The following is a 25,136-nucleotide window of genomic DNA, read 5'->3' as shown; positions in this document are numbered from 1 at the left end:
TAGCTGGTTTGGCATCTCCTTGGTCTAGGGGTAGTTTTGTTTTGTCTGGTGATATGCGATAAGACCTGGCAGTAACGTGCGTGGTTGTTCCTGTTTGTTTCAGCTCACAGACGTGTACAGTTCATCCCCATCTCTGAGTCGTTATTTTACTTCAGTGGAAATAGTGGACTTCAGGTAAGAATGTGGAGGATCTGGAAAGCGACACCACCGTTTACCTAGAAGGACTTCCCAGTCTCGAAGCACGAAGGGAACCAACAGTAGAATTGTGGAGTATAAGTGCTGGGAGGGGATTTGGACACCAACCAGCCCAACGAGCTCAACTCCCTTCTTTGACGAAGGAGAAAAGTGAAGCCCAGATTAATTAGATAGCTCAACAAGGTTACACAGAAGAGCGGAAGAGCCACTCATTCCTGTTTATCAGCAAATGTGCAAATGAGCTAAGGAAGAAAAAGAACTAGGTCTCAGATAGTGATGTGATGTAAATGATAAAAGCCACATATTGGCTTGTGATTTTGAGGAACGCAAGTAATAAAGGAGTCCATGCTCCTTGTATAATGTGAAAAATGTAAAGATATATACTACTGGGAAAGTCTACCTTCTGTTCTCCACCTTGGCCTCCTACCCCTGGACACCGTGTATGGCAATGAAGTCCATACACACAGTGAATTCCATTCTTCTGCAAAATGAACAACTATCAGCAGTTTGCTGTGATTTCTTCTATATGTGTATTTACTGTACATACTTCATATACTCTACATGCACCCACACACATATATTTTTTGTTTTTAAATTTCCTCTAATCTTTAATGTTTTTGTCCATGCCAGTAAACACTTCCATAAAAGGGCATATGTGAATAGAAGAGTCATTTAATTATCCTTATGTATTGTTAGGACAAAATTTACCTGACTGAACTTTATTGTCTACTATTATCTACTAAGGATATTGCTGGAGTGTGACCGTCAAAGGCAATGTTCCTTTGAGGTTCCACTGTCTAACCATACAGTCCCAAAGCCCTAACCTGGACAGACCTGGGAAGGGAAGCATGTAAATCAGGTGAGAGCACATTGGAGAGGGACAAAAATGGACCTGACATCTGAAAACGCATACAGTGGCAGGTTGCCTTGGCAACACTATCCTCCTTCTTTATGGATTCCTATGTACATGTTACCTTATGGTGACTTCTTTCTTTTAAACTTTATTTTTTAATTACAGTGTATGTCTAACATTATTTTATATTAGTTTCAGGTATACAGCATAGTAGTCAGACAATCATATACTTTATAAAGTGCTCCCTTGGCATTTTCAGTACCCACCTGGCACCAAACATGACTATATAGCCCTATGCTGTATTTTATATCCCCATAACTATTTTGTGACTACCAATCTGTACTTCTCAATCCCTTCACTTTTCACTTAGTCCTCCAGCTCTCCTCCCATCTGGCAATCATCAGTCCATTCTCTGTATCTATGAATCTGTTTCAACTTTGTTTTTTAGATTCTACATATAAATAAAATCACGTGGTATTTGTCTTTCTCTGATGTACTTATTTCACTTAGCATAATACCGTTGGTCCATCCATGCTGTCGCAAATAAGATTCCATTAAAAAAAATTTTTTTTTTCCTTTATTGATTTTACAGAGAGAGGAAGTGAGAGGGAGAGAGAGATAGAAACATTGATGAGAGAGAACACCGATTGGCCACTTCCTGCATGCCCCCCACTGGGGATCAGACCCACAACCTGGGCATATGTCTTGGCCGGGAATTGAACCAGGAATCAAACCGGCGACCTCTTGGTGCATGGGTCGACGCTCAGCCAGCCAGACTAAGATTCCATTCTTTTTTATGGCTGAGTCAGGTGACTTTTTTGACATTACTCATTGTAATCACAGACCGCTCATATTAAAACACCAGTGGAAGGGAGAAATGCATAACCAGACCCGACATGGTTTCCTCCGTGCACTTGCCCCAACTTGCAACTCAGAGATGGAGACAGAGTTAATAGAAGGATGATGTCCCCAGCCTGAAGGGCTTTTCCAAGAATGTAGCCTCCTACTATGGGCTCAGAAGAGGTGGGATTGCATTATGGGGTGGGGTCGACAAGGGGAAAAACCCATCAGAAAGAAATGAGTAAAACATGGGTAGAAATATGAAGACTTACTCTTAGAGAATCTACCTTTAAAAGTTATTGGAAAGAAAAACCCAAGGGTTTTAGTATTTTGGATAAAGAAATTCTGTCTGGGAAACAATTTTGTTTTATTTTTAAAGTTTAGGCAGAGTTTCAGCAGTGTTGAATTGAGGAACGAAAGCTGTGGCCTCCCAAACTGCCCTTGCTGCCTGTGAGCAGGCGACAGCCACATGCCTGGCAGACATCTGTGTCCAGGGGGATCCTGACTCAGTCCTGGCCCCACAGCAGGAACCTGGGAAATGCCCATTGGTTCGTCAGCTGCCGGCCACTCAGGTGGTGGGCAGAGGAGGCAAAGCTCACAGGGTTTTCTGCTTCCCTGAAAACTCCTCTTCTCCCCTCAGAATTCAGCCTTATGTAAATTCACCCCACAACCTGGCGTGGTGGGATGATGGGGCCAGCCGGGCTGCATTAGACAGAGCAGTCCTCTCGTTCAGTGTCTGGCCTGGTCTTCTGAAAGTCAGCCGCTGGTCCTTCCCCCAAGCCAACCTCAGCCCTTGTCCATGGAGTGCCGGGTGGCTGTGTGTCAAGATGTGACCATCCTTAGTGATCATTAGAATGCAAAGTGCAGGGAACACCTGCAAACTAGATTTGCTGGCTTAGAGTCTGAAAGTACGTTTCTCAACCTGTCTGTAGTGGCGGCCTTGGAACTGTTTCTTGGCTGTCTTAAGAGTTTATAAACTGTGGTCAGCCTCGTTAATGTAAAGGTATTGTCCTCTGTGACCTCTGGCCACACGAGGGAGCTCTTTGCCTGTCCTTAGCAGGGCAGAGTTCACCACTGGTACTGATGTGTCTATAAACGCCTTAGGGTGAGAATCCCAGGTGTGGCCACCTCTTAAGTATTTTTTTTTTTGCTTGCTCCTGATCTGGATCTTGAAAGTAATAGGAGGATAATTGTGGAAAACCTAAACATTGACGTAACATTTAACAAGTTATCTAATTCACTCATTAACTGAGAATAGCCCTAGGATTATTTTTATTTTGGCAATGGGAAAAATATGTTTTGGGGAGGTGAGCCCTCCTTTTCCTTGGGTCCCCTTCCTGAGAGCTGCAAAGCCAGCAATCGTGGGAGTAGGAATGGGACACAGCAAGTTTCTTAATTTGGGGACACACCGGGAGGTATCATTTGCTGCTGGTACAGGCACAGGGTGGTCGGTGGGGGCCCAGGAGTTCTGCACCCCTGATGGCAGGGAGCTTTGGACCCTACTTTAAACAATAATGAACTGACTAAAGTGAATAGCTTTGACTTTTGTACTTGTTGGGACAGGGGAAAGGGTGTAGCGTGAGCACTTGGAGAAGGAAATACCAGAGGAGAAACAGGGCTTTCCTGTCCTGCCTTGGGGGTCAAAGGCTGGTGTTGGCGCAGACCAGGTGCCAGCCCTTGGATCTTCCTTGACGGTAGCTGGGTCACATCTCCCTTCACTGGGCTCTCTTAGTGGACTCTGAAGGGATGCATTCTAGGCGGAAAGAGGAGGCGAGGATCATCTGAATTTTTTGTACTGGACCTATCGAAAAGGATTCTTGTAGACCAGCACAGTCTTTGCTATTTTATATTTGAAAGAACTTTCTGAACTAAAATAAGTGTTATTGCTGAAACCAATTTTGGAAGTTGCAATGCAATTCTGTGATGTTTGACTCTCTCTGTTTAATTTGCCTTTCAGAGGGGAAAATGCCACAATAACCTACCACCTGCAGTTTGGGGTTCCATCAGGAGATGACAACTTTATGAAGTATATGATGAGTGAGGAGTTGGTGCTGGGCGTTTTGATACAGGACTTCCATGATCAGAGGCTGTCTGGCTGTGAGACTCTGGGGCTTGGTCCAGAGTCCTTCTCGCTCTATGGTAAGTCGAACAAGTCAAGAAGACAGTTGTGATGGTAAACCTGTGACCCAGACTGGGGACAGCTTGTTGGGGTTGATTTCTGTGCAGGTGATGTTTCATGTTCTGTGGCGGTTAGAGTCCCTGCCCTCCATGATCAGACCAAGTAGCTGGGGGAAAATCATGGAAAAAAATAATTAGACTATAAAGATGAGGACTGCTTAATGTTTTCTTGTTGTAGTTCACCTACAAGCTAAGCCCCACACTCCACTTCATAATGTCATGAGCACAGGCCTACTGCCTTTTATTGTGCTGCATGGATATTGCATTTTTTACAAATCAAAGGCAAACCCTTCACTAGCAGAAGGATTTTGACTCGCTTTATTGCGATTGTCTCTTTATTGTGCTGGTCTGGAACCCAACGTGCAACATCTCTGAGGGATAGCTGTAACCTTCATGAAACACCATGGTTTCATAAGAGAAGTAAGTGGAATGCGCACAAGGCCAGCAGAAGGGGACGCGGTCATGCCAGGCGCGGTGCAGGCAGACCGCGTGGGCCAGGAGAGTGGAACACAGAGGTGTAAAGCACTCGGGACTTCAGCACGAGAGTGGGCGTTTATTATGATGACACTTATTTCTTGATGACAGGAGGTGAGAGTAGACTCATCTCAGCCTAAGAATGCAGAAAGTTGTATTAAGCAGTTCTTAAAGCTTTTATCGCCCCACAGTGAATAGAAAGAGTGACGTTCAGAAGGCTAGACTTCAGCTCCCTGGGAAAGTCTTGTGATTGAATCAGCTTCCTCTCAGATCGTCTGAATAAATAGTGTGTCTGTGGGCCAGGCAGACAGCATGCATGTGAGGAGGGAAGGGCTGGCACCCTGTACAAGGATTTTAGAAAGAAGAAAAAAGCCGATGGCCCCTCCTGTGTAAATCGGTGGGAAGGGAAGTCTACCCTGCATGACATGCGGTGGCCAGGCTGCCCTGGTGACTGGACTGGATTTTCCGAGCTCCCTCTGGAAATTCTGTGGTTGCCAGCTCTTTCAAATGCAGGCAAGGGAGGGGGCAGGAGGGGGAGAAAATGTTTAAGAGGTTTATGAGGTTGGGAGTGTGATATTGGGCATTGCTTCTGAGGCCTGAGCTCAGCCAGCAGCCCCAGAGACCTTTCCCAGGTCGGACTCTGCCTCTGGCCCCGGGGGGCTGCGTGAGCCAGTCTGTGCTCCTCTGGAGACTGTACTTTTCCTCTTAGACATTTCTTCTGGAGACACCTATGACCCCACATCCACTTTCCAGAGCAAGCCTGTGACGTATTTCAGCCATTCAATATTTCCAGGAATGTGACTGTCAGGTTCCTCTCAAGGGGAAAAGTAAACAGTGACCATCTGGGAAGCGAGGAAGGAAAAAGACAAGATCAGGCAGGTTGGCCAAGGGAAGGGACTGGGGTGAGGCCAACTCCAAAGAGAAACAAAGGCTGTGGCAGGGAGAGGCGAGGCCCCTGGGGGGACCTAGTGAGACCCCACGGTTCTTAGGCCAGTTTACCATGCTCACACGTGCTGTGGGCGTGGCAGGTCACCCACACTTCTGTGATGAGCTGGGCAAATAGTTTACCACAAAGATATTGTTTTAATTCTTCAAAGAGCAGAGCTTCTTAAAATTGTTGGGTTTGTATACCCCTTAGAGAATGGGAAGACAGCCAAGCTAAGTACCTTCTTCCCAGAATTAAAAGCATAAACTCCTCCCCCCACACAAAATTTTACAATTTCAGGGATTCCAAGGACACTCTGAGGCCAGTCTGTCGTTCCTTTGGGGTTTGTATGTGTGTGCACTTTAGAGTCAGAATCTTAAATTAGGGTTCCTGGGATATTTTGTGTGTATTCCTCATTTTCAGATTTGGAAATACAATGACTATTTGACCTCCCTGCAGGCATATTTTGATGCTTTATAAAAATAAAAACTTCTCTTACTATTATAATCAGGGGGGATTTTTTTTTGTATTTATCTTTTCTTCCCAGGTATATGAAGATATAATTGATATGATACATATATTGCACAATGATTACCACAGTAAATTCAGTTTATATCTGTCACTTCGTATGGTTACTGATAAAGAACAAAAATTCTACCGAGTGAACTTAGAGATCTCATTGGCTTTATTGCATGATTCATGAAATCAGGCAGCGTCCAGTCTAGTAAACAGAGAGGTACTCGGAGACTGTACGAAATGGGAGGTCTTTATAAGCAGAAAGAGGGCAAGGAAATTGAAAGAATGCAGTATTTCAAGCAAGGTTATCTCTTCCCTTAGGGAATACAGGGGCTTTTATCAGGCAGATGACCTCACAGGGCTGACTGGGAAATTCCAGACCGATTGGTTTTTAGCCTTTTCCCTGAGAAAGGCTGACATTGCAAGTGGGTTAGGCAGTGAGTCTTGGTTGGCTTAGCAAAAGTGACTCCATTTTGAGTCTGTTTTTTCTTTTTCACAGTACAAAATTGGTTTCCCCTTGTGATAAGAACTTTTAGGATTCCCTCTCTTAGCAACTTTCAAAGGCAGCGCTGTTAACTCTAGTCATCCAGTCATGTTGTGCATTATACCCCCAGTCCTTAGTTATCTTACTACTGCAAGTTTGTACTTTTTAACACTTTCACTCAGATTACTCCCCCGGCCACTCTGAACCAACAGTCTGTTCTCTTTTTCTGTTTCATGTTTTTTTTTTTTTTTGGTTTTAGATTCCACATGTAAGTGAGACCATGCAGTATTTGTCGTTTTCTGTCTGACTTATTTCACATAGCGTAATACCCTCAAGGTTAAAGGAATGGTTCTTAATGGGTCCACCCCTCTCCCTCCTTGTCTTTGAGCATGTTCACCTTAGTATGGGTGGGGCCTGGGTATAAGGAGGAGAAGTCTTCTTCAAATGTAAAACAGTGGCTGATTTGGGACTTCGCGAGCTATTTTTGAGCTGGGTCAGTTCCTTTGTGGTGGTTTCTCACGTGTGAAGGCGTTAGCTGACAGACTAAGGGGCAACAGAGGCCAAAACCGGGTTTCTGTGAGGGAGGAGGACAGAGCTACAGGCAGTGAGGACATGAATCTTGTTTGCACATTTGGGGTAAACCCATGTGCTGGCTGCTGGCCGAGATGCCAGCGTGAATCCTGTCCTTGAGAGGACCACCTGGGTATCAAAGGAAACCGTTGTGATGGTTTATAGATTCTGCAGAGAATGTGGAGAGTTCAGCCAAAGAGCACTGATGCTCACTGAGGCCGGTTTGCACCCCATCCAGCCCTCAGGGATATTGGCAATGCCTGCAGACCTTTTCAGTTGTCACTATTGGGAGTGTATGTTGGATACTAATATGTAGCAGGGAGGTGAGGGGTTGTTCTTAAACATCTTACAGTGCTCTCTTCTACAATGAACTGCCCAGCTTGATGGCAGCTGGGAGAAGCCTGTGGCAGAGGACCAGGGCTCTGTGCAGTGTCCCAGGTCCCTGTGTGGGCACCACCCCTGTCCTCAGGCCAACTCACACCACTTTCCTTATCAGAGTTCCTCACAATATACTGTGCATCTTCTAAAAAACTGAAAATTTAGCCCGGCCAGTGTGGCTCAGTGGTCGACCCATGCACCAGTGGTCACCATTTTGAATCCCGGTCAGGGCACATGCCCAGGTTGTGGGTCCAGTCCCCAGTGGGAGCATGCAGGAGGCAGCCAGTTGATGTTCCCTCTCATGAATGTTTCTCTCTCTCTCTCTCCCTCTCTCCCTCCCGCTCTATCTGAAGATAAATGCAAAAATGTCCTCTGGTGAGGATAAAACAAAATAAAACAAAAAAACAAAAACAAAAAACCACTGAAAATTTAAAGGTATTTTTATAGTGAGATCATGAAAAAGGCTTGTAAAATTGTCCTCAGTATCCAAAAGGCCTCATCAAATGTTAGTTGTCATGAATTATACCAAAACAAATGAGTGAACGGTGTGCTCTTTGCCTTTAAAGGATTCTGAGGTGTGAGTGTGTGTGTGTGTGTGTGTGTTGACTTAAGAGTAAATTTTCTCTGTTAGGCATTTACAAACATTCCAATTTTATTTTATTTTACTTTATTTATTTATTTATTTTTTATTTAATTATTTTTGTTACAGATGTTTCTCCTTTTCCCCCCACTGATATTCCCCTTCCTCTCCCCCACCCCCCGCCCTGTCCCCAGCTTTGTTGTCCATGTCCATTGTTCATGCACACATGCATATAAGTTCTGTGGTTTATCTCTCCTCCCCACCCACACTTCTGGGGATTATCAGTGTGTACCCCACTTCCACGTCTCTGGGACTACCCCATTCCTCAGACTGTTATGTTCATTATATTCCACAAATAAGTGAGATCATGTGATATTTGTCTTTCTCTGCTTGACTTGTTTCACTTAGGATAATACTCTCTAGGTCCCTTCATGTCATCTCAAAGGATAAAAGATCTTTCTTTCTTAGAGCTGCATAGTACTCCATTGTGTATATGGTGTTACCTCAAAAAATTAAAAATTGAACTGCCATTTGACCCAGTAATCCCACTTTTAGGAATATACCCTAAGAAGCCTGAAACACCAATCAGAAAGAATATATGTACCCCCATGTTCATAGCAGCACTATTTACAATAGCTAAGATCTGGAAGCAGCCCAAATGTCCATCAGTAGACAAATGGATAAAAAGCAGTGGCACATATACACAATGGAGTACTATGCCGCCGTAAGAAACATTCCAATTTTATACAAGTATATATTCAAACCAAATAAAGCCAAATGAAAATGTGCTTGTTTAAAATAATCATAATTTAAAAAAATTTAGTTTCTTTTGTGTGTTTCTTTTCAGAGTGAAGTGGCCGAGGCTGGGCTGTGTGTGAAAACCATGCTCCCCGGAGCTGTGGGATGAAGACAGTTCATTCTGTTTTACAGGAAAGATACTGTGAATCAACATAGAAGGACTTTGAATGACTAGAGGGCTGAATACCATCCTCTTTCTCCTGATTGTGTGCAGTTATGATGTCCAGCAAAACAGAAAGCCAGATGGGGCAGGAGTGGCGGGGTAGCTGGGGGGACCCTGCAGAGTGAGGTCACTGTTATTCTTGCAGCACTAGCTGTCTCTACCTACACGTGGACACTTTCTCTCTAGTGCTAGGCTGGACTTTTGGGCAAGAACCCGCCAGCCTGTGCAGGTGGAGAGAGCACAGGGAGAGGCAGCTGCAAGACGAGGGAGAATAGAACCAGTAGCTCCCTGATATCCCCTCCCACTCACCATTGTAATACTCAAGCCTGTGAGGAAAGGGAGGGCGGTTTACAGGACCAAAGCAACACAGTCTGTGTCTGTGTCCAGGACCTGTAGCTGCATTTGTTAGCAAACCAGCCGGCAGGCACATCAATGTTACTGTGTAATTGATAGCTGCAGAAATAAGATGCGTGTTTTAAATGACTGTTGCTGTGACTCCTGAATCCCTGTGAGTTTTGAACACTCTGCTATGATTTAGGACAGTTTCTTCATGTATATTTTTACAACCTCCTAGCGGAATCATTAAGACTCCTGACCATCTGTTACAGCTATTACACACGGGCTTTTCATGGCCCAGTGCTAATGGCCTTCCTGCAGGACGCAGTGTCTCCAGGCACTGACTGTGGGTCTTACGGACGGTCGTGAAGCAGGGAGAACCACTCTCCGGAACAAGCTGTTGGAAGCTAGATGCCAGTTTATTTGCAGAGTGGGGGAATATTAGTGACTGCCTCTGTCATTTGCAGACATCGTATTGCCTGTCGCAAGGGAACAGAATATTTGTTTTCCTGGGAAAATTGTTTGCTGGAAATTTTCTAGGAGAAAGAGTTTTGTGCTTCTGTAATGAGAGCTCCGTAGCCCTAATAGCTCAGTTAGCTTGGTCTTGGGTGGAAGTGAGTACGAGGGCAGCTGTGTCTGGGGATGTGGCTGAGTGTATCTCAGGTCGATTTGCTTTGAGCTCTTTCTGACCCAGGAGACTGGATAATGTGAAAACTCTCGGTCTTATTTAACTAGAAGATCCATTTACTGTAACTCTGTCTCATTTTGAGGATAGTTCCTCAAACCAGCGAAACAGGTGAATTATCCTTCTTCCTCTTTAGTTTTTACATGTCAAGTGTAAGCTTTAGTGTATTTGTACTTTTTAGAAAATAATGAAGAACTCTAATGGAAAAGGATTTTAAAATATTGACAATAAATTATTTTTGCCTCTGCATTGTCACATTTACATTTGCTTCATTGGTGTCGTGTCTCCAGGGCCATGATTTGGGTTGGTATTTGCTTGCAGTAAATGGTGTTGGATGTTAGTTTTTCATTTCCCTGAGGGCAGCTTCCCCCTCTGAGGGAGCAGGACTGAATTCTCCGTTTCAGTATGTGCAGGGCGCCGCTTGGAGCCCTCCCGCCGCTCAGCCCTCTCTGGCAGGGCCAGGTGTCCGAGGGCCTGGGACTGAAAGGAAGGGTTGGTTCATATCTGGGCTCAGGACAGGGCTGGATTCGATCTCTTCTCCTTCAGAAAGTACAAAGATACAAGTACTTTGTCCTGGGTTTTGACCACTTGCGAGTCATAGGATTTTCCACAGGGTGGGCTCTTTGGCCCAAGTGGAGCGGAAAGAACCGAACTTTGTGAGTAAAACATTTTGAGGGGTTTGGAAAAAAATATATGCAGTGCTTTGCTATTAGAGGTAAATTTATTGGTCATCTATATTTTAATGATGAGCATAATGCCAAGTACATAATAAGGTTTGAACAAATATCTGAAATAACAATTTGAGAAATAAAACTGGTCTTTTCTGAAAGTCCCTTAGACATGGACAGAGGGATATAGCCAATCAGAGGAAACTGTGCCCCAACCCAACAATCATTCTTTCCGTACCCCATTTGATTTTCTTTTCTTTTTTCTTTTGCATTGCAATTTAACTTAGTGCTGTAGACATTTAATGATGAGTTTTGCAGAAGGTGGTGAAAGACACCAGGGAAGAAGAAGACAATAAGAAAAGAAACTCCTGGGAGTCAGTCTCTGCACAAATGAAACAAAAAACAACAGAAAAAAGTCAGGTTTTAAAATCAAATCAAGACAAACTACAGAGTGGTGAATGGTTAGAGAAAAGAGGAGCCAGTGTAGTTGAATGAGAACAATCTTTGCCCCGGAAGTAGGACATAAACTGACCCTGAAGCAGTGGTGGGATCTGACTAAACAGGTTTGCCTTCCTTTACACATGTTTGTGTCCTTTGAGGATGAGGTGCAGGCCCCCTCTCCCATTTAGGGACTTCTGCCCTATTCAGAGCCTGATCAGTGTGCGGAAAATGGCAGTCATCTCTCCAAATCTCCCCTTCTCTGCTCCCATTTCTGTTCTGTTGCTTTAAAATAAGTTAATTTGCACTTTTACTGCATTTCTGGCAGCTGTATTCAGACACATCCTTTAATATTTTTCTGAATGATTAGAGATCATACCCTCTTAGTGTTAGAAGGCGGTCCCCTCCTCTTAAAGTTAAGAAGCCAAGGTGTGGAGAGGAGGGAGGAGAAGCCCAGAGCTCCCCAGTTTGGGGCAGCAAAGCTCACACAGGGCACCACACATCATCAATGGCCTCCACCCTGAAGGGCAACCCAGGGTCATGCTCATTTCAGGTTTGGTTGATTTCTGGGAATTCACAAGGAGCACGAGTGGAGAGGGGACAGGGATAAGCTAAGAAGTGTCATTGTCAGACTGTAGAAGACTCTGGAATCATGATGACACTCAATCCTTCCCAAGTGCCTTGCAAAAGATCTGTCTGTAGGAAAAGGGAGGGACTAAGAACTGAGGTGTGCTCAGATCCAGTGGCTTTCACGTTGCTGTCTGACACAAGAAACTGACCTGGAAGAGTACAGATGCACAGAAATGGAAACAGAATCTCCTGTTCTCTGAAGGCTTCTGTGGAGTCTTGGGGGCTCACCTTCTTCATTCTGTCTGTGCCCTTCCATCCCTGAAAATAGCTGGAGCCCTCGTCACCCAAGGTTTTCTTAATAATGTCAGATTTTGAATGTGTTTGTTGTCAATGGTAGATTTTCCTTACCTGTCTCTGCTCTGTTCTTGTACCTCTCTCTTCTGTTCTAAATAAGAATGTATTCACCAACTCAGGGATTATTCATAGGTGCTAGTATGAACGTAAAACAAAAACCACAGAGCCCACAGTAGCTTCATAAAAAGCACTTTTGTGAACTTTGACTTACATAATTTTAGACCTGTATTGGGAGGGGAGTTTTCTGATGTTTGTGACTTGAGGGTACAATTTAAACCCTCAGTCTCACTTAAAAAAAAAAAAAATCAAGAACAGGCCCTGGCCGGTTTGGCTCATCAGTTACAGCATTGGCCTTCAGAATGAAGGGTCGTGGGTTCAATTCCCAGTCATGGGCGCATGCCTGGGTTGCAGGTTCAATCCCGGCCCTGTTCAGGGTCATGCTGGAGGCAACCAACTGATGTGTCTCTCTCACATCAATGTTTTTTTCTCTCTCTCTCTCCTTCCCTCCCTTCCACTTTATCTAAAAATCAATGGGAAAATTAAAAATAAAATAAAATAAAAAAATCAAGAACAGGAATTTTTTAACTAAGGAGTTGCATCCCCAACCCCTTGAAATTGTATACAAATATTGTGTACATGAACATTTTCTGTGAAGAGAGTACACAGCTTTCATCAGAAATCCTGAAATCTATAAAAAGGATCAGTATTATATACAGACATTGTAGGTATTTCAAAGCACTTCCAAAGGACTCTTCTGCTCAAAAAGAATTCCCTTTTATAATCCCTCAAATTTCATTATAAGAACAGCTTTCTTTGGTTAAACATTTATACTTAATATGTTCCTGATAAAAGGCATATACTATTTCAGACAGAATAAGACTCAAACAAATTATACTTTGACAGAATAAGACTCAAATAAATATAATTTATCATGTTGTACTAAGAATATTTGAACCCATCAGCTTCCACAATAGTTCAATACCCAAGTAAAAAATTCCACTATAAAACCTAGAATTCCATACTTCTGCCTTGTTGGGGGACTGCTGGGTGACCCGGGTCAGCAGGCAATCAGCACATGGTCTGTCTGTACATCATATACAGTTTTGTGTTTCCCTTTACTCATTGGTATCATTTATTCAGGGTCTGTGTTAAATGATTTACACACATTCAATTCAATCCTCCTGATTATGAATGAAAACTTAAGCCTCCAAGTTACTTGCTCAAGGTCATGGAAGACAGAAGAGATAGAAAGATAGAACCAGGATTTAAATCATTGGTTACCTGACTCTGTACGGTATTACCTGGCACCTCCCACGCCTCCTTTTGAACATGAGTGAATCTTGGCTAAGGGTCAAAGTTAAGATTCCATATGAAAGATTCTGCTAAAAGGAGGAAGTTAGCAGAGGACAAGACACTAAGAAGTGATTGGCTTTTTAGCTCAAGACCATGGACTGGCTGAAGTCTCAGCAAACCTGTATTGACACATTCAATCTCAAGCCACTGGGTTTATCCTCATTGGGCACTTAGAACATTTTAAATAACAACCTTGTTTAACTGTTTAGTTTGGGAAACAAAACAATAATTAAACACTTAAGCATCTACTGTTTGTCTTAACAAATCTCTTACTATTTTAAAATCCCTAAAATTAAGATGATGCATCGGTCAAAACAGGAAGTTGAGAACACAGGTGTGAATATAGAAATAGTCTAATTTGTTAATTGTTATTGGGCTCACTCATCTAATTCGTGGTTTAATTTTTCCATACCATGTTATTAGTACCGGCTCTTACCAGTTTTTATGAGTTGCATCAATACCCAAACACATTTCTGTTTAGTTTATCTCAGTTCTTATGGTTTAGGGCAGAAGTCTACAAACATTTTTTTTAAGAGCCAAAGATACATATTTCAATATTTTTGGCTTTTTTTTTTTTCTTTTGCAGGACCAACTGTGTGTATCATCACTACTTAAATCTCCTGTGGTACTCTCAGACATTACATAAACAAATGACCATGGCTGTATTATTCCAATAACATTTTATTTACAAAATCAGGCAGTTGGCCAGATTTGGCCCACGGGCCACAGTTTTATGACCACTGCTTTAAGGGTATACATAATTCTAGGAACACTGGAGAACAAATGAGGGAACATAAATATTCAGAGCATATGAAGATGTGCTCATTGGAGGTGTGTGTGTGTATATGTTATTTTCCCCATGTGGACATTTTATTCATATTTTATACATGACATATTATTTAATACACACATATACCATAGAGTTGAGGCTCTTCTATGTAGTACATTGGAAGAACACTAGATTGGAAGTCAGGAAATCAGATTCTAGATCAAGTTCTGCCACTGACTTGCAATATTACTTTGTGCTAATGAGCCAAAAACAGATAGTGTGATTAGAGGATCTCCAAAGATCTCTCTATTCTTTTATTCTTTGGCGCTATGATTTTCTTATTAAAATTTAAATGCAAAGTTTAAAAAAATATGTGGACTAAAATTATATAAAATTTTGGCCTGGGACATACTGATTCAACCCATGTAACCAACCAAGCCACCAGGCCCAGGAGGTGAAAGGACACTGTGCAGAGGGCACCACTTAGAGGCATGGAGTGAGGGGAAGGTGCAGGCACCCACCTGCAAAGCTATGAGTGGGGAATAGGGCTCATGCACTCATGTGGAATGAGTCGACTCCTCCTTGGGACACTTAGTTAAATGGGTCAAGATTCCTTGTGACTTCAGAGGACATCCGTGTGGACACTTTTTTTTTTTTTTTTTAATCCTCACCCGAGGACATTTTTTCATTTTTTGTACAGACAGAGTGAGAGGGAGAGAGATGAAGAGAGAGAGAGGGAAACATCGATGTGAAAGGGACACATCGAGTGGCTGCCACCCGCAGGACCAACCAGGGCCGGGGACAAACTGCAACCGAGGTACATGCCCTTAGCGGGAACCGAACCCGGGTCTCTCCGGACTGCAGGCGGACGCTCTAACCGCTGAGCCAAACCGGCCAGGGCCGTGTGGACATTTTATAAGAAGAACCTGGACAGAGGAGCAGAACCGTTTTTGATGTGTATAGCTGCAGGGGATCAGGGAGCCCCTCTGGCCTCTGAGTACAGCAGCCTATTTTCAAAGCCACTTACAATCAAATATGGTCACTCCCTCTCAAAAAGTGGTATTCAGGATAGCTGGCAAACTTTTGGGTGTTGAATATTGAGTAAGATCTAAGCAGCCCCGTGGTTTATAAACCATGTTCTGCAGAGACCCCTGTAGAAAGGGCTGTTGTGTGTGTGTGGAGGTGAGGGTGGAAGAGGTAAGCAGAGTATCCCCCAACCCCCTAGCTTTTATGTGCTGGTGTGGAACAAATGTTGGTCCAACTGCTCCATTATACATGGACAACCTCAGCCTCAGAACGGCTTATATGGAGCTGTGGCTGTTGCAGGATGTGAGAGGAGATTCTACTGGGTGTGAGAAGTTCATACTCATCTTCTGGGGAAGGTGGACGTTTGTGGGTGGAAGGTGCAGAGAGAAGTGAATACTCAGTCTCGCTTCCTCTCAAGGACTCTCTGGGCCTGTTGGCCTGGTGGAGAACATTTTCATAATACCCCTCAGCAGAGTTCCCTGATGGCATTCTCCCGAGGAGGCTATGATCGATGAGGGCGTAGCACAGCTCCTCTGAAAAGCTCTGGTCTGCATTGTCCTGCTGGTCAAAGGAGAGCCATCATCAAGACTTGGCCTCTTGTCATTCTCTTTACACTTCAGCCTCAACATAGGCTTGGCCCCGGGCAAAGTCTATCTCCCACAAAACAAGTCCCCTCCATTTCTTGGCATTTCCCCCCCTAAATGGCTGCCCTACCCCAACACCCAGCCCAGGCAGCCAGAGTGCTCATGTGGCCTGGAGTATTCAGCCCACCCAGGCACAGGCTCTCTGCCCCGTGTTCCAGGGTGACCCTGGACCACTCTGTAATTTCCAGTCTCAGGGCCCAGAGAGCAGTCTATTCTCATAAAAAAGAACACTCTGATGACACCTAAATATGATTGATTATGATAGTTAACCACTCATTGCAGAGATATTTTCACTAATATAAAGGGAAACAATGGAAAACAAGGTCTCATTCAATGAAACCTCAGAAGAGTAAAAGCAAAGCAGCCAAGTACACAGGAAAGAGCCCGGATTTGGGAGTGAAGCTTGATTCTGAACCAGACCCCTGACATCCCGAAAGCTGTCTGGCTTTGGGGAATTTCGCTTAATCTCTCAGTTTTCTCATCTGTAAAATGTGGAAAATAAAAGTATCAGTCTTCAAGGGTTGTTGTAATAGTTACATGAGATGATGTATGCAAAGTGCTCAGCACACTCCCTGGCACAAACTAAGTGCTCAATTAACACTAGTTACTATCAATAGCACAAACAGAGATGGCTGCTGCTCCTGCCACTGGGCCTGCTATATCCCTGGGCTCAGGAGCATGAGCATCCACATCTGTCCTGCATGTTAAGGTCAGAAGGGGTCTTGCAGGCCAACTTCTCCTGCCATCTGGGGTGTGTACATTTCACCACCAACTCAGAAGAAGGCTTAGAGATGTTCATATTACCTTCTTGGTAGTAGATGATGTTCCTTCACCTGGAGAAAGAAAATACACTCAATGAATTTCAGATCATGAGGAGATTTGAGGGGGGACGGGGATATAAGCAACCAGAGAGCCAAAGAACAGCTGGGGTAGCCCTTATCAGGCTGTCCTGACCTGCAGCTCATCCTGTGGAATGACAGTGTCATCTAAACAAGACACGGCCAGAGCTGTGCTCAGGGTGAGAGACTGAGTGGAAGGAGATACACTCGGTGGGTCTTTGGTTAAGAAATTACACTTTTCTGCCAACTCCCCCCTCTCCCTCCTTACACAAGCTTCATTGCATGCCTGATCTGTACCAGGCAATGAGGAGACAAAGAATCAGAGACAGCCCTGTACTTAAGGGCCTCACAGGCTAGTACAGGAGGCAAACGAGGGTCTAAGAGGGATTCACGATGCAAGGGAGGACTGTAGTTTTTACTGTGGGTGACAGGGGAGGATCACAGAGTGGGGGCTGCTGCTCAAGGAAAGCTTTGCAGAGGAGGAAGCTCTTCAGCTGAACGTTCTCACTCCTGACCTGCTGGCAGAAATAAAGAGAAGCAGGCCTATTTTTCAAAAGCCAGTTGACTTAAAAGCAACTGTCTCTGGCCATTCAGCAAAGAGGCAAATGGACACACTTGCTACCCCCTACAAGATCACCAGCTGGATAACCAAATCTGCGCTTTCACATGGAGACCTCAGGATACCCCAGAAGGTGGGGGTGCCCTGTCAGGCACCTGATCATATGTGTATGGATTTACATTCCCTCAGTTCTGACAGCCCAGATGCTCACATCTCCCTGGAGTCCCATGGCCACTTTCTTACATGTGACACCATTCACCACCCCTCCTTCTCAAAGTCTTCTCTCTCCTTAACTTCAGCCTGGGTCTGTCGCCAAAGACCATCGCGTCAGCTTCTAAGTGGTCTTCCAGCACCTGCTTTGGCCACTCTCTACCACCATTTGATCTCCTCATCGCAATCTGGGTGATGTCTTCAAAGCATATGTGATTGTAAATACCTCTTGTTCAAAGCCCTTCAGTACCTTGCAGTTCTCAAGAGAAAAGCCCCATTTCTATACTTGGCTACCAGGCCCTGGCCCTCCTCTGTGTCCTCTGTGCCCACGCTGGCCTCCTTGTTGACCCTTCTGAGTGTCTCAGGCCTCCACCTTTTGCATTTACTGTTCCCAGTTAACTCCTTCAGCCTCCAAACCTCAGGGACTAACTGAATGAAGGACTTGGAGATCAATAGGCCAGCACCTGCTTCCATGAGCTCATAGTTGAGTGGAGAAACAGAGACATGCTGTTGGACAAATTGAAGCAAACTGTGTAAGTTTTATACAGAAATATGGTCAGGAAGCTCTGGGAACACAGAGAAGGGGCAGTTTGGAAATGTAAGTCTCTCAAAGTGAAAATGATGTGAAAGCAATAACTTACTTTCCTTTGGGTAATCTCGCCTGGCTTTAAAAATGTCTATCTTTTTCCTGCAGAAGAGAAGGGAAGAAAATTGGTTGTTTCAAAATTCAGGAACTCTCCAAGGAAATTATACTCCCTATAAAAGATTATTTCTAACTCTTTCATTTGTTAAAGTTATCAGCCTTTTAGAATATCTCCTTCAGCATAGAGAAATAAGAGGATAGAAAAACGAAGGAGGCCAAGTAGAATCTACTCTTTGGTGTTTCTTCATCTCCCTTTTCTAAGGCTTACCGAAATTGTTTTGAGGTGAATTGTGGTGATGTTATAGGAAACATTTTTGGAGATTTTTTTGGACAAAATATTAATTTTTTTCATATCATGTGAGTTAAGGAGCCATGGTTATTTCCAATCCCAATCCTAACCCCAATCTATGATCTCTAAACAAACAAGAAACAAACATATCCATTATGAGCACAGAGGTAACCACACTGTACAGATGGACCCCCGGACAAAACACAATATAAATATAACAGAAGCCCGTTATCATCTCAGGAGTCAAGGACAATATCTGCTCTAAGGAGAATGACTATGTCCTGGTTTGCTATGACAGTCTAGTTAATGTCATTACCAATCACTTAGTGACCCTGGACTATTTTTAGCATCCCTGTCATTCTCAAAGGTTTCCTGGTTTGGGTAATGAGTCACATGACCTCCCTGGTTATAACATTTTCTGGGTAAGGGACAGAAATGTGTGTTCTGTCCACGGAGACTCTGGGAATTGCGTGAGTAAGGGGTCTTCCTCTGCACTGGTAGCCAGTTTCATTCTTGCTTCTGAAGCTTCCCCGTTTGAGGAGCACGTACCACCCATGAGACTATTGTTCCTGTTTTCCTGCAAACTTGAAACATCGCTTTCCTGATTGACTCAGATGATTGTCAGGGCTAGTGACAGTCTTCGCTGTGGCCACAGACAGTGAGGAGTTCACAGGTAAATTACAGCAAACACCGCACTGAAACCACACGTGGGGAAATAACCCCTGAAAACAATACTCCACTCACCACGGCAGGCAGAAACACCCTTCGGCAATGTGGCGGTCCCAGCATCTGAAATACCCAAGAGATGACACAAGTCACAAGGCTGGTTTCTGTGGCTTTGTCAGGGTGACTCTTCCTTTTGCCATTTCTGTGAAAAATTTTTTTTCTCTCCAGGAGAATATTCCTTCTAGGTGACTTGGACACATCTACCAGGCTAGAATGCCTTTGTCCTTCCAGGACATTAACTGCCCTTTGGAAACACTTTCAGCTCCTGAGCAGGGAAGATGCTCTCTGCTGTATTCTTGGAAAAGGAACAAGGCTTCTCCTCCTCAGTTCCAGGGATTTACCCGGCCCCTTGTGATAAAGGACACACGAGTTATCTCCAGGAAATCAAGGCATAAGTGTGTGGACATTTCAGAAACTGCTTCCAGGTACGGGTGAGGGAAGACTTGCACAGACTTCCGCTGCACTCTGAGTTTGCCCTAATCATGTGAGTGTTGCCTGCTCACTTGTCTATATCCCACACTAGAAAGTGGGCTTCACAAATATGGGGATCAGGTGTATCTGTTCATCACAGATACACATATCAGCAACACATGCCACAGTGCCCAGCACAGAGCAAATATATTTTCAATAAATTTGATAAATGAAAAAGGAGCTAAGGACAGAACAATGCTAATTGGCTCAAGAGAACATTAAATCTGTCTCCTTGGCCCCAAGGTTTGGATAAAGAAAAAGGACTTGTTATATTCTTTATGGCAGAAAGGCTCAGAATTTCTCCGCAGGTGGACAAAGTCTGGGCATCTTTTTGAATATGAGAGGTCGTTAAATCTCACATAGTTACATGTGAAAGCCCTTTATAATGTACTGTATGTTCCAGTAACACCATGTAATAACATTTGGGAAACACCCCCTAAAAACATCTTCCCCAGTGAGATTTCCCAGGAAGTTCCCCCAGAAAGGGCAGTGGAGGTGAGCCAGCTGCGTGTGACCCCGGCTGCAGGCACAGGGTGGCTAAGTGCTCCGACAGTCTCTGGGGTCAGTGTACCATCAGAGCCTTTGGGGCCAAGGGGGGTGTCTGTAGCTCTTCCTCCTCATCAGGCTGTTTTCAGGATTCTTTACGTCATTTGTTTGTATTTCCTGTTTCTGTGGCTAAAGAAACACCGGAAGAAAACCATCGAATCTGATCAGTGCTAAGAAATCAGGTTGCTGGGGAGGCATGGGAGTGGGGCAAAAGGAGACTGCCAATCTTGAGATCTGGATCAACATCTCTGGACTTCTTGAGCCACTGTTTCTTCATATGCAAAAGTGAGGATACTTATACTGCTTACCTCAGGGAGGTCAAGTAAAGTTAAATAGGGGCTAAAGTGATTTTTAAATTGGCTATTTCCTCCACTCAACTTTTCTGCAATATATTCTTGCACTTCAATTAGGATGTTTTGAATTTGGGTGGGTTCATATAACCTCTGTGAAGGAAGCCGGTGATTCTAGGTTCATGTCTCTTGCACAAAGCTTGCCTGGCTCCCCAGTCTACCCAATGGCTCCCTTGTTATAATGCCCATGGCCCTTCTGTCCTGTTTCATCATTTGGAATGTAAGCATTGACATAGGTTCAATGATTCCTCCTCCTGGGGGGGGATTTCTGGGTCCCTAGCTCCTAACCCAGAGGTGGCTCAGTGGTTGCTTTTTAATTGACAGTCTTTCCAAACCTCTTCTTGAAATCATAGAGAAAGTGCAGATGGCTCTACAGGCCACAGAGCAATGGGCTTTGCCATTCTTTGGGATTCTTGGACCCTGGGACACGATTTCATATATTAGTGCTCCCTGGTGTTCAGAGGCCTGGTTAGAGGGGACTGATGAGGAAGTCTCGGTTCGACAGCCTCAAGGTAATCACATGTGTCTTTCTCCACAAGTCTTCCAACAACTGACAAGGGGAACATAGTCACCTCAGAAATAGAACCTTGCAGCTTAAAAATGAAATGGCTGGGATGGAACTTGAACAAAAAGGTATTTGAGATAGACATAGAGACAACAGAAATAGGAGTCTTATTTCTAGCTGCTATAAAAAAAGGAAAGGTTTCCATAAAAAAAAAAAAAGAAAAGAAAAATGGTCCTGGTTGGTTACAGAGTCAGCCCAAAGAGTCGCAGGTTTGATTCTGGTCAAGGGCATGTACCTCGGTTGCAGTTGGGTCCCCGGCCCTGGTCAGGGTCATGCGGGAGGCAACCAATCAATGTGCCTCTCTCACATTAGTGTTTCTCTGTCTCTCTTCCTCTCACTCTATCTGAAGATAAATGGGTGAGGATTTAAAAGAAAAAGGCACATCTCTTGTCCAAAGGTTCAAAATGATTTTGTCTTGTCTCCCCATTTACTATCATTACAACTGCTGCTGGGTCTAAACAGGGTCCTCTATTGTGGGGTGAGTGATGTCCAGGACCTGACTGACTCCACTCTTCATGGGCAAAGGCTGGGAGAGCTTCTGCTGGGTTTGCTCTCACCTGGATGTTCTCTGCTTGAGGTTTGGATTTCCCAGATCCCAGGGTATCTCCTTAGTGTTCTGCTGCCACCTAAAACTCAACATACCAGGAATGAGCTAAGCATTTCCACGCTTCCCACCTTGCTTCATAATTTTATCAATTTTCCTTATTTCTGCTATTTGTATTGTAACCCCAGTTCACCTCAGCTTCCCTTTGTTGCCCTCACATCTGTTCATACGCCCTCCCAAAGCATACACGACAGTCTTTGATCTGACCGTCTCTCCATTGCCATAGCAACAATCAACCAATGTTTCCCCTGCACAACCAAGCCTAAATCATTTGTTTCCCAGCGTCCGGGAATCTTCAGGATGACCCTGAGAATATCAGTGTTTACAGAGACCTATCTGCTTGGCACAGTTTCAGGGACTGCACATAGGAATGGGGAGGGCCCTGGCTTTGTCTCATGTAAGTAGCCATCTCTCACAGAAAGCGCCGAGACAGAGAACATGGGATCTAAGGGGAAGAGAAGGTTAAACTAAAAGAACAAAACCAAAATAACCCAAATACACTGTTTTATTGTTTGGGCTGGGTTTCCTGGTGAGAGTTGGGCATATATAGAAAAAGAAACTAACAATTAGACACTACTTACTATATGCTTTACACACACACACACACACACACACACACACTATATTTACTACTTATTATACTATACATACTCACTATATATACTACTAAAATATATAGAATGCATAGAACATATACACTCTTTATGTGATCTTATGTTTAATCCCAGAATAAATCCATGCTGTAGATATTATGATTATATTTTTTAACAATGAGGAAACTGAGGTCCCAAACAGGCTACTTGTCTGAAGACCCCCCCAAGCAGTACGTGGGAAAGGCCAGGTTTCCTGCTGGCAGATTCCTGCTTTTAAGATTCTGAGCTCCTCTCAGGAAGGAGTAGTTGTCACTCTGCCCAAAACCAGAGAACATGTCCTGGCTTTTGTAACAAGACTGATCTGGAGAGACCTGGTGGGGTGTGCTGATTGGATGACAACTGGGTGAAGTTGACAGTCAGATCCAAGTAAATATAAGGCTTCTGAATATATTAAGGGAAACATTTTAAATTAGAATGGAAATGAAGGTGCTGGGGCAACTTATTAACGATTTGGAAAAAACATTTATATCTGACGCCATATATTGAATGTATGGGTCTAAAATCTAAGGCAATACAACCATGAAAAAGCATAGTGTGGATCTGTCTTATCTTGGGATGGGGAAAGAATTTTAAGTGTAAATTGGCAGAAACAGAAAAGCATTCTAGATGTAATTTAGTTGTGTTTAAAATGTAATAAGAAAAACAAAAATCTGTATAGCACAAGACACACAAACTGGAAAAATATTTTTTTGTAGTATTATGAGCGAAGGGTAATTTCTTCAAAATACAAATAGGTTTTATTATTAATAAAACAAAGTAAGCCAAAGTCCAAAGCAAAAACAGGCTAAAGATATTACTGACTCTCTCAGATAAAGAAATACAAATGGCTGAAAAATATAGACATTAATGTACAGATATGCACCTAATGTTATCAGTAGTTATAACTGATTTACCAGTTTATTTTCTTTGTGTATTTTCCAATTTTTACAGTATGTATTAATGTCATAATCCTTTACTCCCACACCAAAGTTCTAAAAAACAAAGTTACAAATGTGACATCAATCATGACTTTTTCAGTCATGTCATATCTGTATTTTTTTAAATTTATTTTTCTTCTCAACGGTTATTTCTTTATGTTTACAGTCATTCATATAACACTTACTGAATGCCTGCTATAGGCCAGAATCAATGAAACAGGAATTCAAAGATGAGTAAGAAACAACTTTTACAGCCCTGGCCAGTTTTGCTCAGTGGTTAGAGCATCGGTCTGCAGACCGCAGAGTCTTGGTTCGATTTCAAGAGTGTGCTCTTTGTTTGCAGGTTTAATTCCCCACCCGGTCGGGGTTATGCAAGAGGCACCCAATCAATATGTTTCTCTCTCCCCCCCCCCCTTCCCCCTGCCACTCAGTGACAAACAAACAAAAATCCTTAAGGGGAAATAAAAAAAGAAACAATCTCTACAGTTGAGGAGCTCATCTCTAGACATAATAATGGGGATTTATAATCTGATAGAAGAAGGCTGGAGGTGTGGACCATGAGGATTGGGAGGAGAAGTCTCAGACAGCACTGATGGCACTCAGGGAGGGCCAGGCCACATTCTACAGGCTCGGCATGCCTTCTTCTATCAGGTGGCATTTTGGGTCCTGTGTTCTAGCTCCCAGTGGCATAAACTGGTGAACGAGACCTGGGATACAAAACATGATCCTATAAAGATATTGCCCTCCCACTCCACTAGCTCATTTTCCCTAGACCACCTCACTGGGTGCCACAGGGATCCTTTGATCTAGGGGATACTAATTTGTACAATGGCTGCTTTAATGTCAATGAAGATGATGGTCTAAGAAAACCCTACTATGTGTCAGGCACTATACCAGCATCACATACACTAGAACCCCCAACGTAGGTATTATATTACTATTTACGTTTGAAATAAAACTGAGGTCTGGAAAAGTTAAGGCAAGTTCTCTACCAATTTCATTGACCTCTGTTTAACTATTGCAGGAAGTGTGCCAGCCATGACCCCATAATGGCAAGAAGCTTGATATTTATTTTGAACTTGAATAGTGATTAAAAAGATGGTGGTGTCTTTGAGCTTCTTTGGGGCATTGAGCTCAGGAGAGCATCCCTTTCTGGGCCTATGAAAGTTTTTCCATTTCCCAGAGGGTGGTCTATTGCATAGACCTCCCTTGATAGAGCCCTCCCTCATCCAGCTGTTTCACCAGCTGCTTACTAGGATTCTCAGGAGAAGGCCAAACCTATAAGGAACTGAACTTGGTGTCTGGCACACAGGAGGCACTTCATTCTCATCAGTTTTTACTCAATTCCCTCCTCCCATCCCCCTAATAGCACATCTCTTTATCTATTTCTGATCACATTGCCCTGACCCATCTCTGCTGGTCCCTCTTAGGGAGTCTGGACTCACCTGTTTTCCCTCAGCAGAGAGTTCCCCATCTTCTCGGTTCTCCTGGTGCCTTCCCCTCAGTCTGTCTTGCTTCCTGACAGGGCAGCTCCCAACCTAGATATGGTGCAGGGTTGCTCTGGCCACCAGTGCAGAGAAAGCTAAAAAGAGAAGAGTATCTTTCTGCAGAGGGGAGGAGGAGCCCAGGGAGGGGAGAGTTAGAGGTGCACATGTGCGAAACTTCCTAAAATGGCAGAGCCTGAAAGAACCAGGCTAGTGTTCCGAAGAAGAAGTTGTTGGTCAATGAGAGCTTTGAGCCCTTGGGGAAACCCCATCTGCAATTGCAGACAGGCCACGGAGTTTTCCCCTCAGACACCTAAATTTATTAAACCACTTTGTAGCCTTTGAAAAGTGAGAGGGGGAGAATTTGGTTGTCAAACAAGAGAAGTTTAAAGCAAATTAAAAGTCAAGCCATAGCCCAGTAGAAAATATTAGCAAAATATACATCTGATTAAAAAATTCAATTCAGAATATATAAAGAACTCT

General features: G+C 43.7%; 2 protein-coding genes across 2 annotated transcripts in view; one reads left to right on the top strand and one right to left on the bottom strand.

Annotated features, from left to right (window-relative positions):
• Positions 1 to 9,480, top strand: part of CUNH3orf52 (chromosome unknown C3orf52 homolog) — a 30,457-nt gene extending 20,977 nt beyond the window's left edge. Inside the window, exons 4-6 of the mRNA XM_036243448.1 lie at positions 104 to 174; positions 3,846 to 4,027; positions 8,841 to 9,480. Of these exons, the coding sequence (XP_036099341.1) occupies positions 104 to 174; positions 3,846 to 4,027; positions 8,841 to 8,845 (258 nt within the window). The 3' untranslated portion in view covers positions 8,846 to 9,480. The remainder of the gene's footprint in view (positions 1 to 103; positions 175 to 3,845; positions 4,028 to 8,840) is intronic.
• Positions 9,481 to 15,044: 5,564 nt separating this feature from the next.
• Positions 15,045 to 24,713, bottom strand: GCSAM (germinal center associated signaling and motility). The gene is made up of 5 exons (XM_036243434.1): positions 24,615 to 24,713; positions 19,082 to 19,126; positions 18,047 to 18,093; positions 16,602 to 16,630; positions 15,045 to 15,711 (listed from the first exon to the last, which is right to left on the bottom strand). The coding sequence occupies exons 1-5, from the start codon at positions 24,641 to 24,643 to the stop codon at positions 15,397 to 15,399; spliced, it is 465 nt and encodes a 154-aa protein (XP_036099327.1). The 5' UTR covers positions 24,644 to 24,713; the 3' UTR covers positions 15,045 to 15,396.
• Between the last annotated feature and the right edge of the window lie 423 nt (positions 24,714 to 25,136).

Source organism: Molossus molossus, unplaced genomic scaffold, assembly GCF_014108415.1.
Source record: "Molossus molossus isolate mMolMol1 unplaced genomic scaffold, mMolMol1.p scaffold_m16_p_5, whole genome shotgun sequence".
NCBI lineage: Eukaryota > Metazoa > Chordata > Mammalia > Chiroptera > Molossidae > Molossus > Molossus molossus.
The sequence above is the reverse complement of the archived record's forward strand: the minus strand, read 5'-3'. Positions and strand labels throughout refer to the sequence as shown.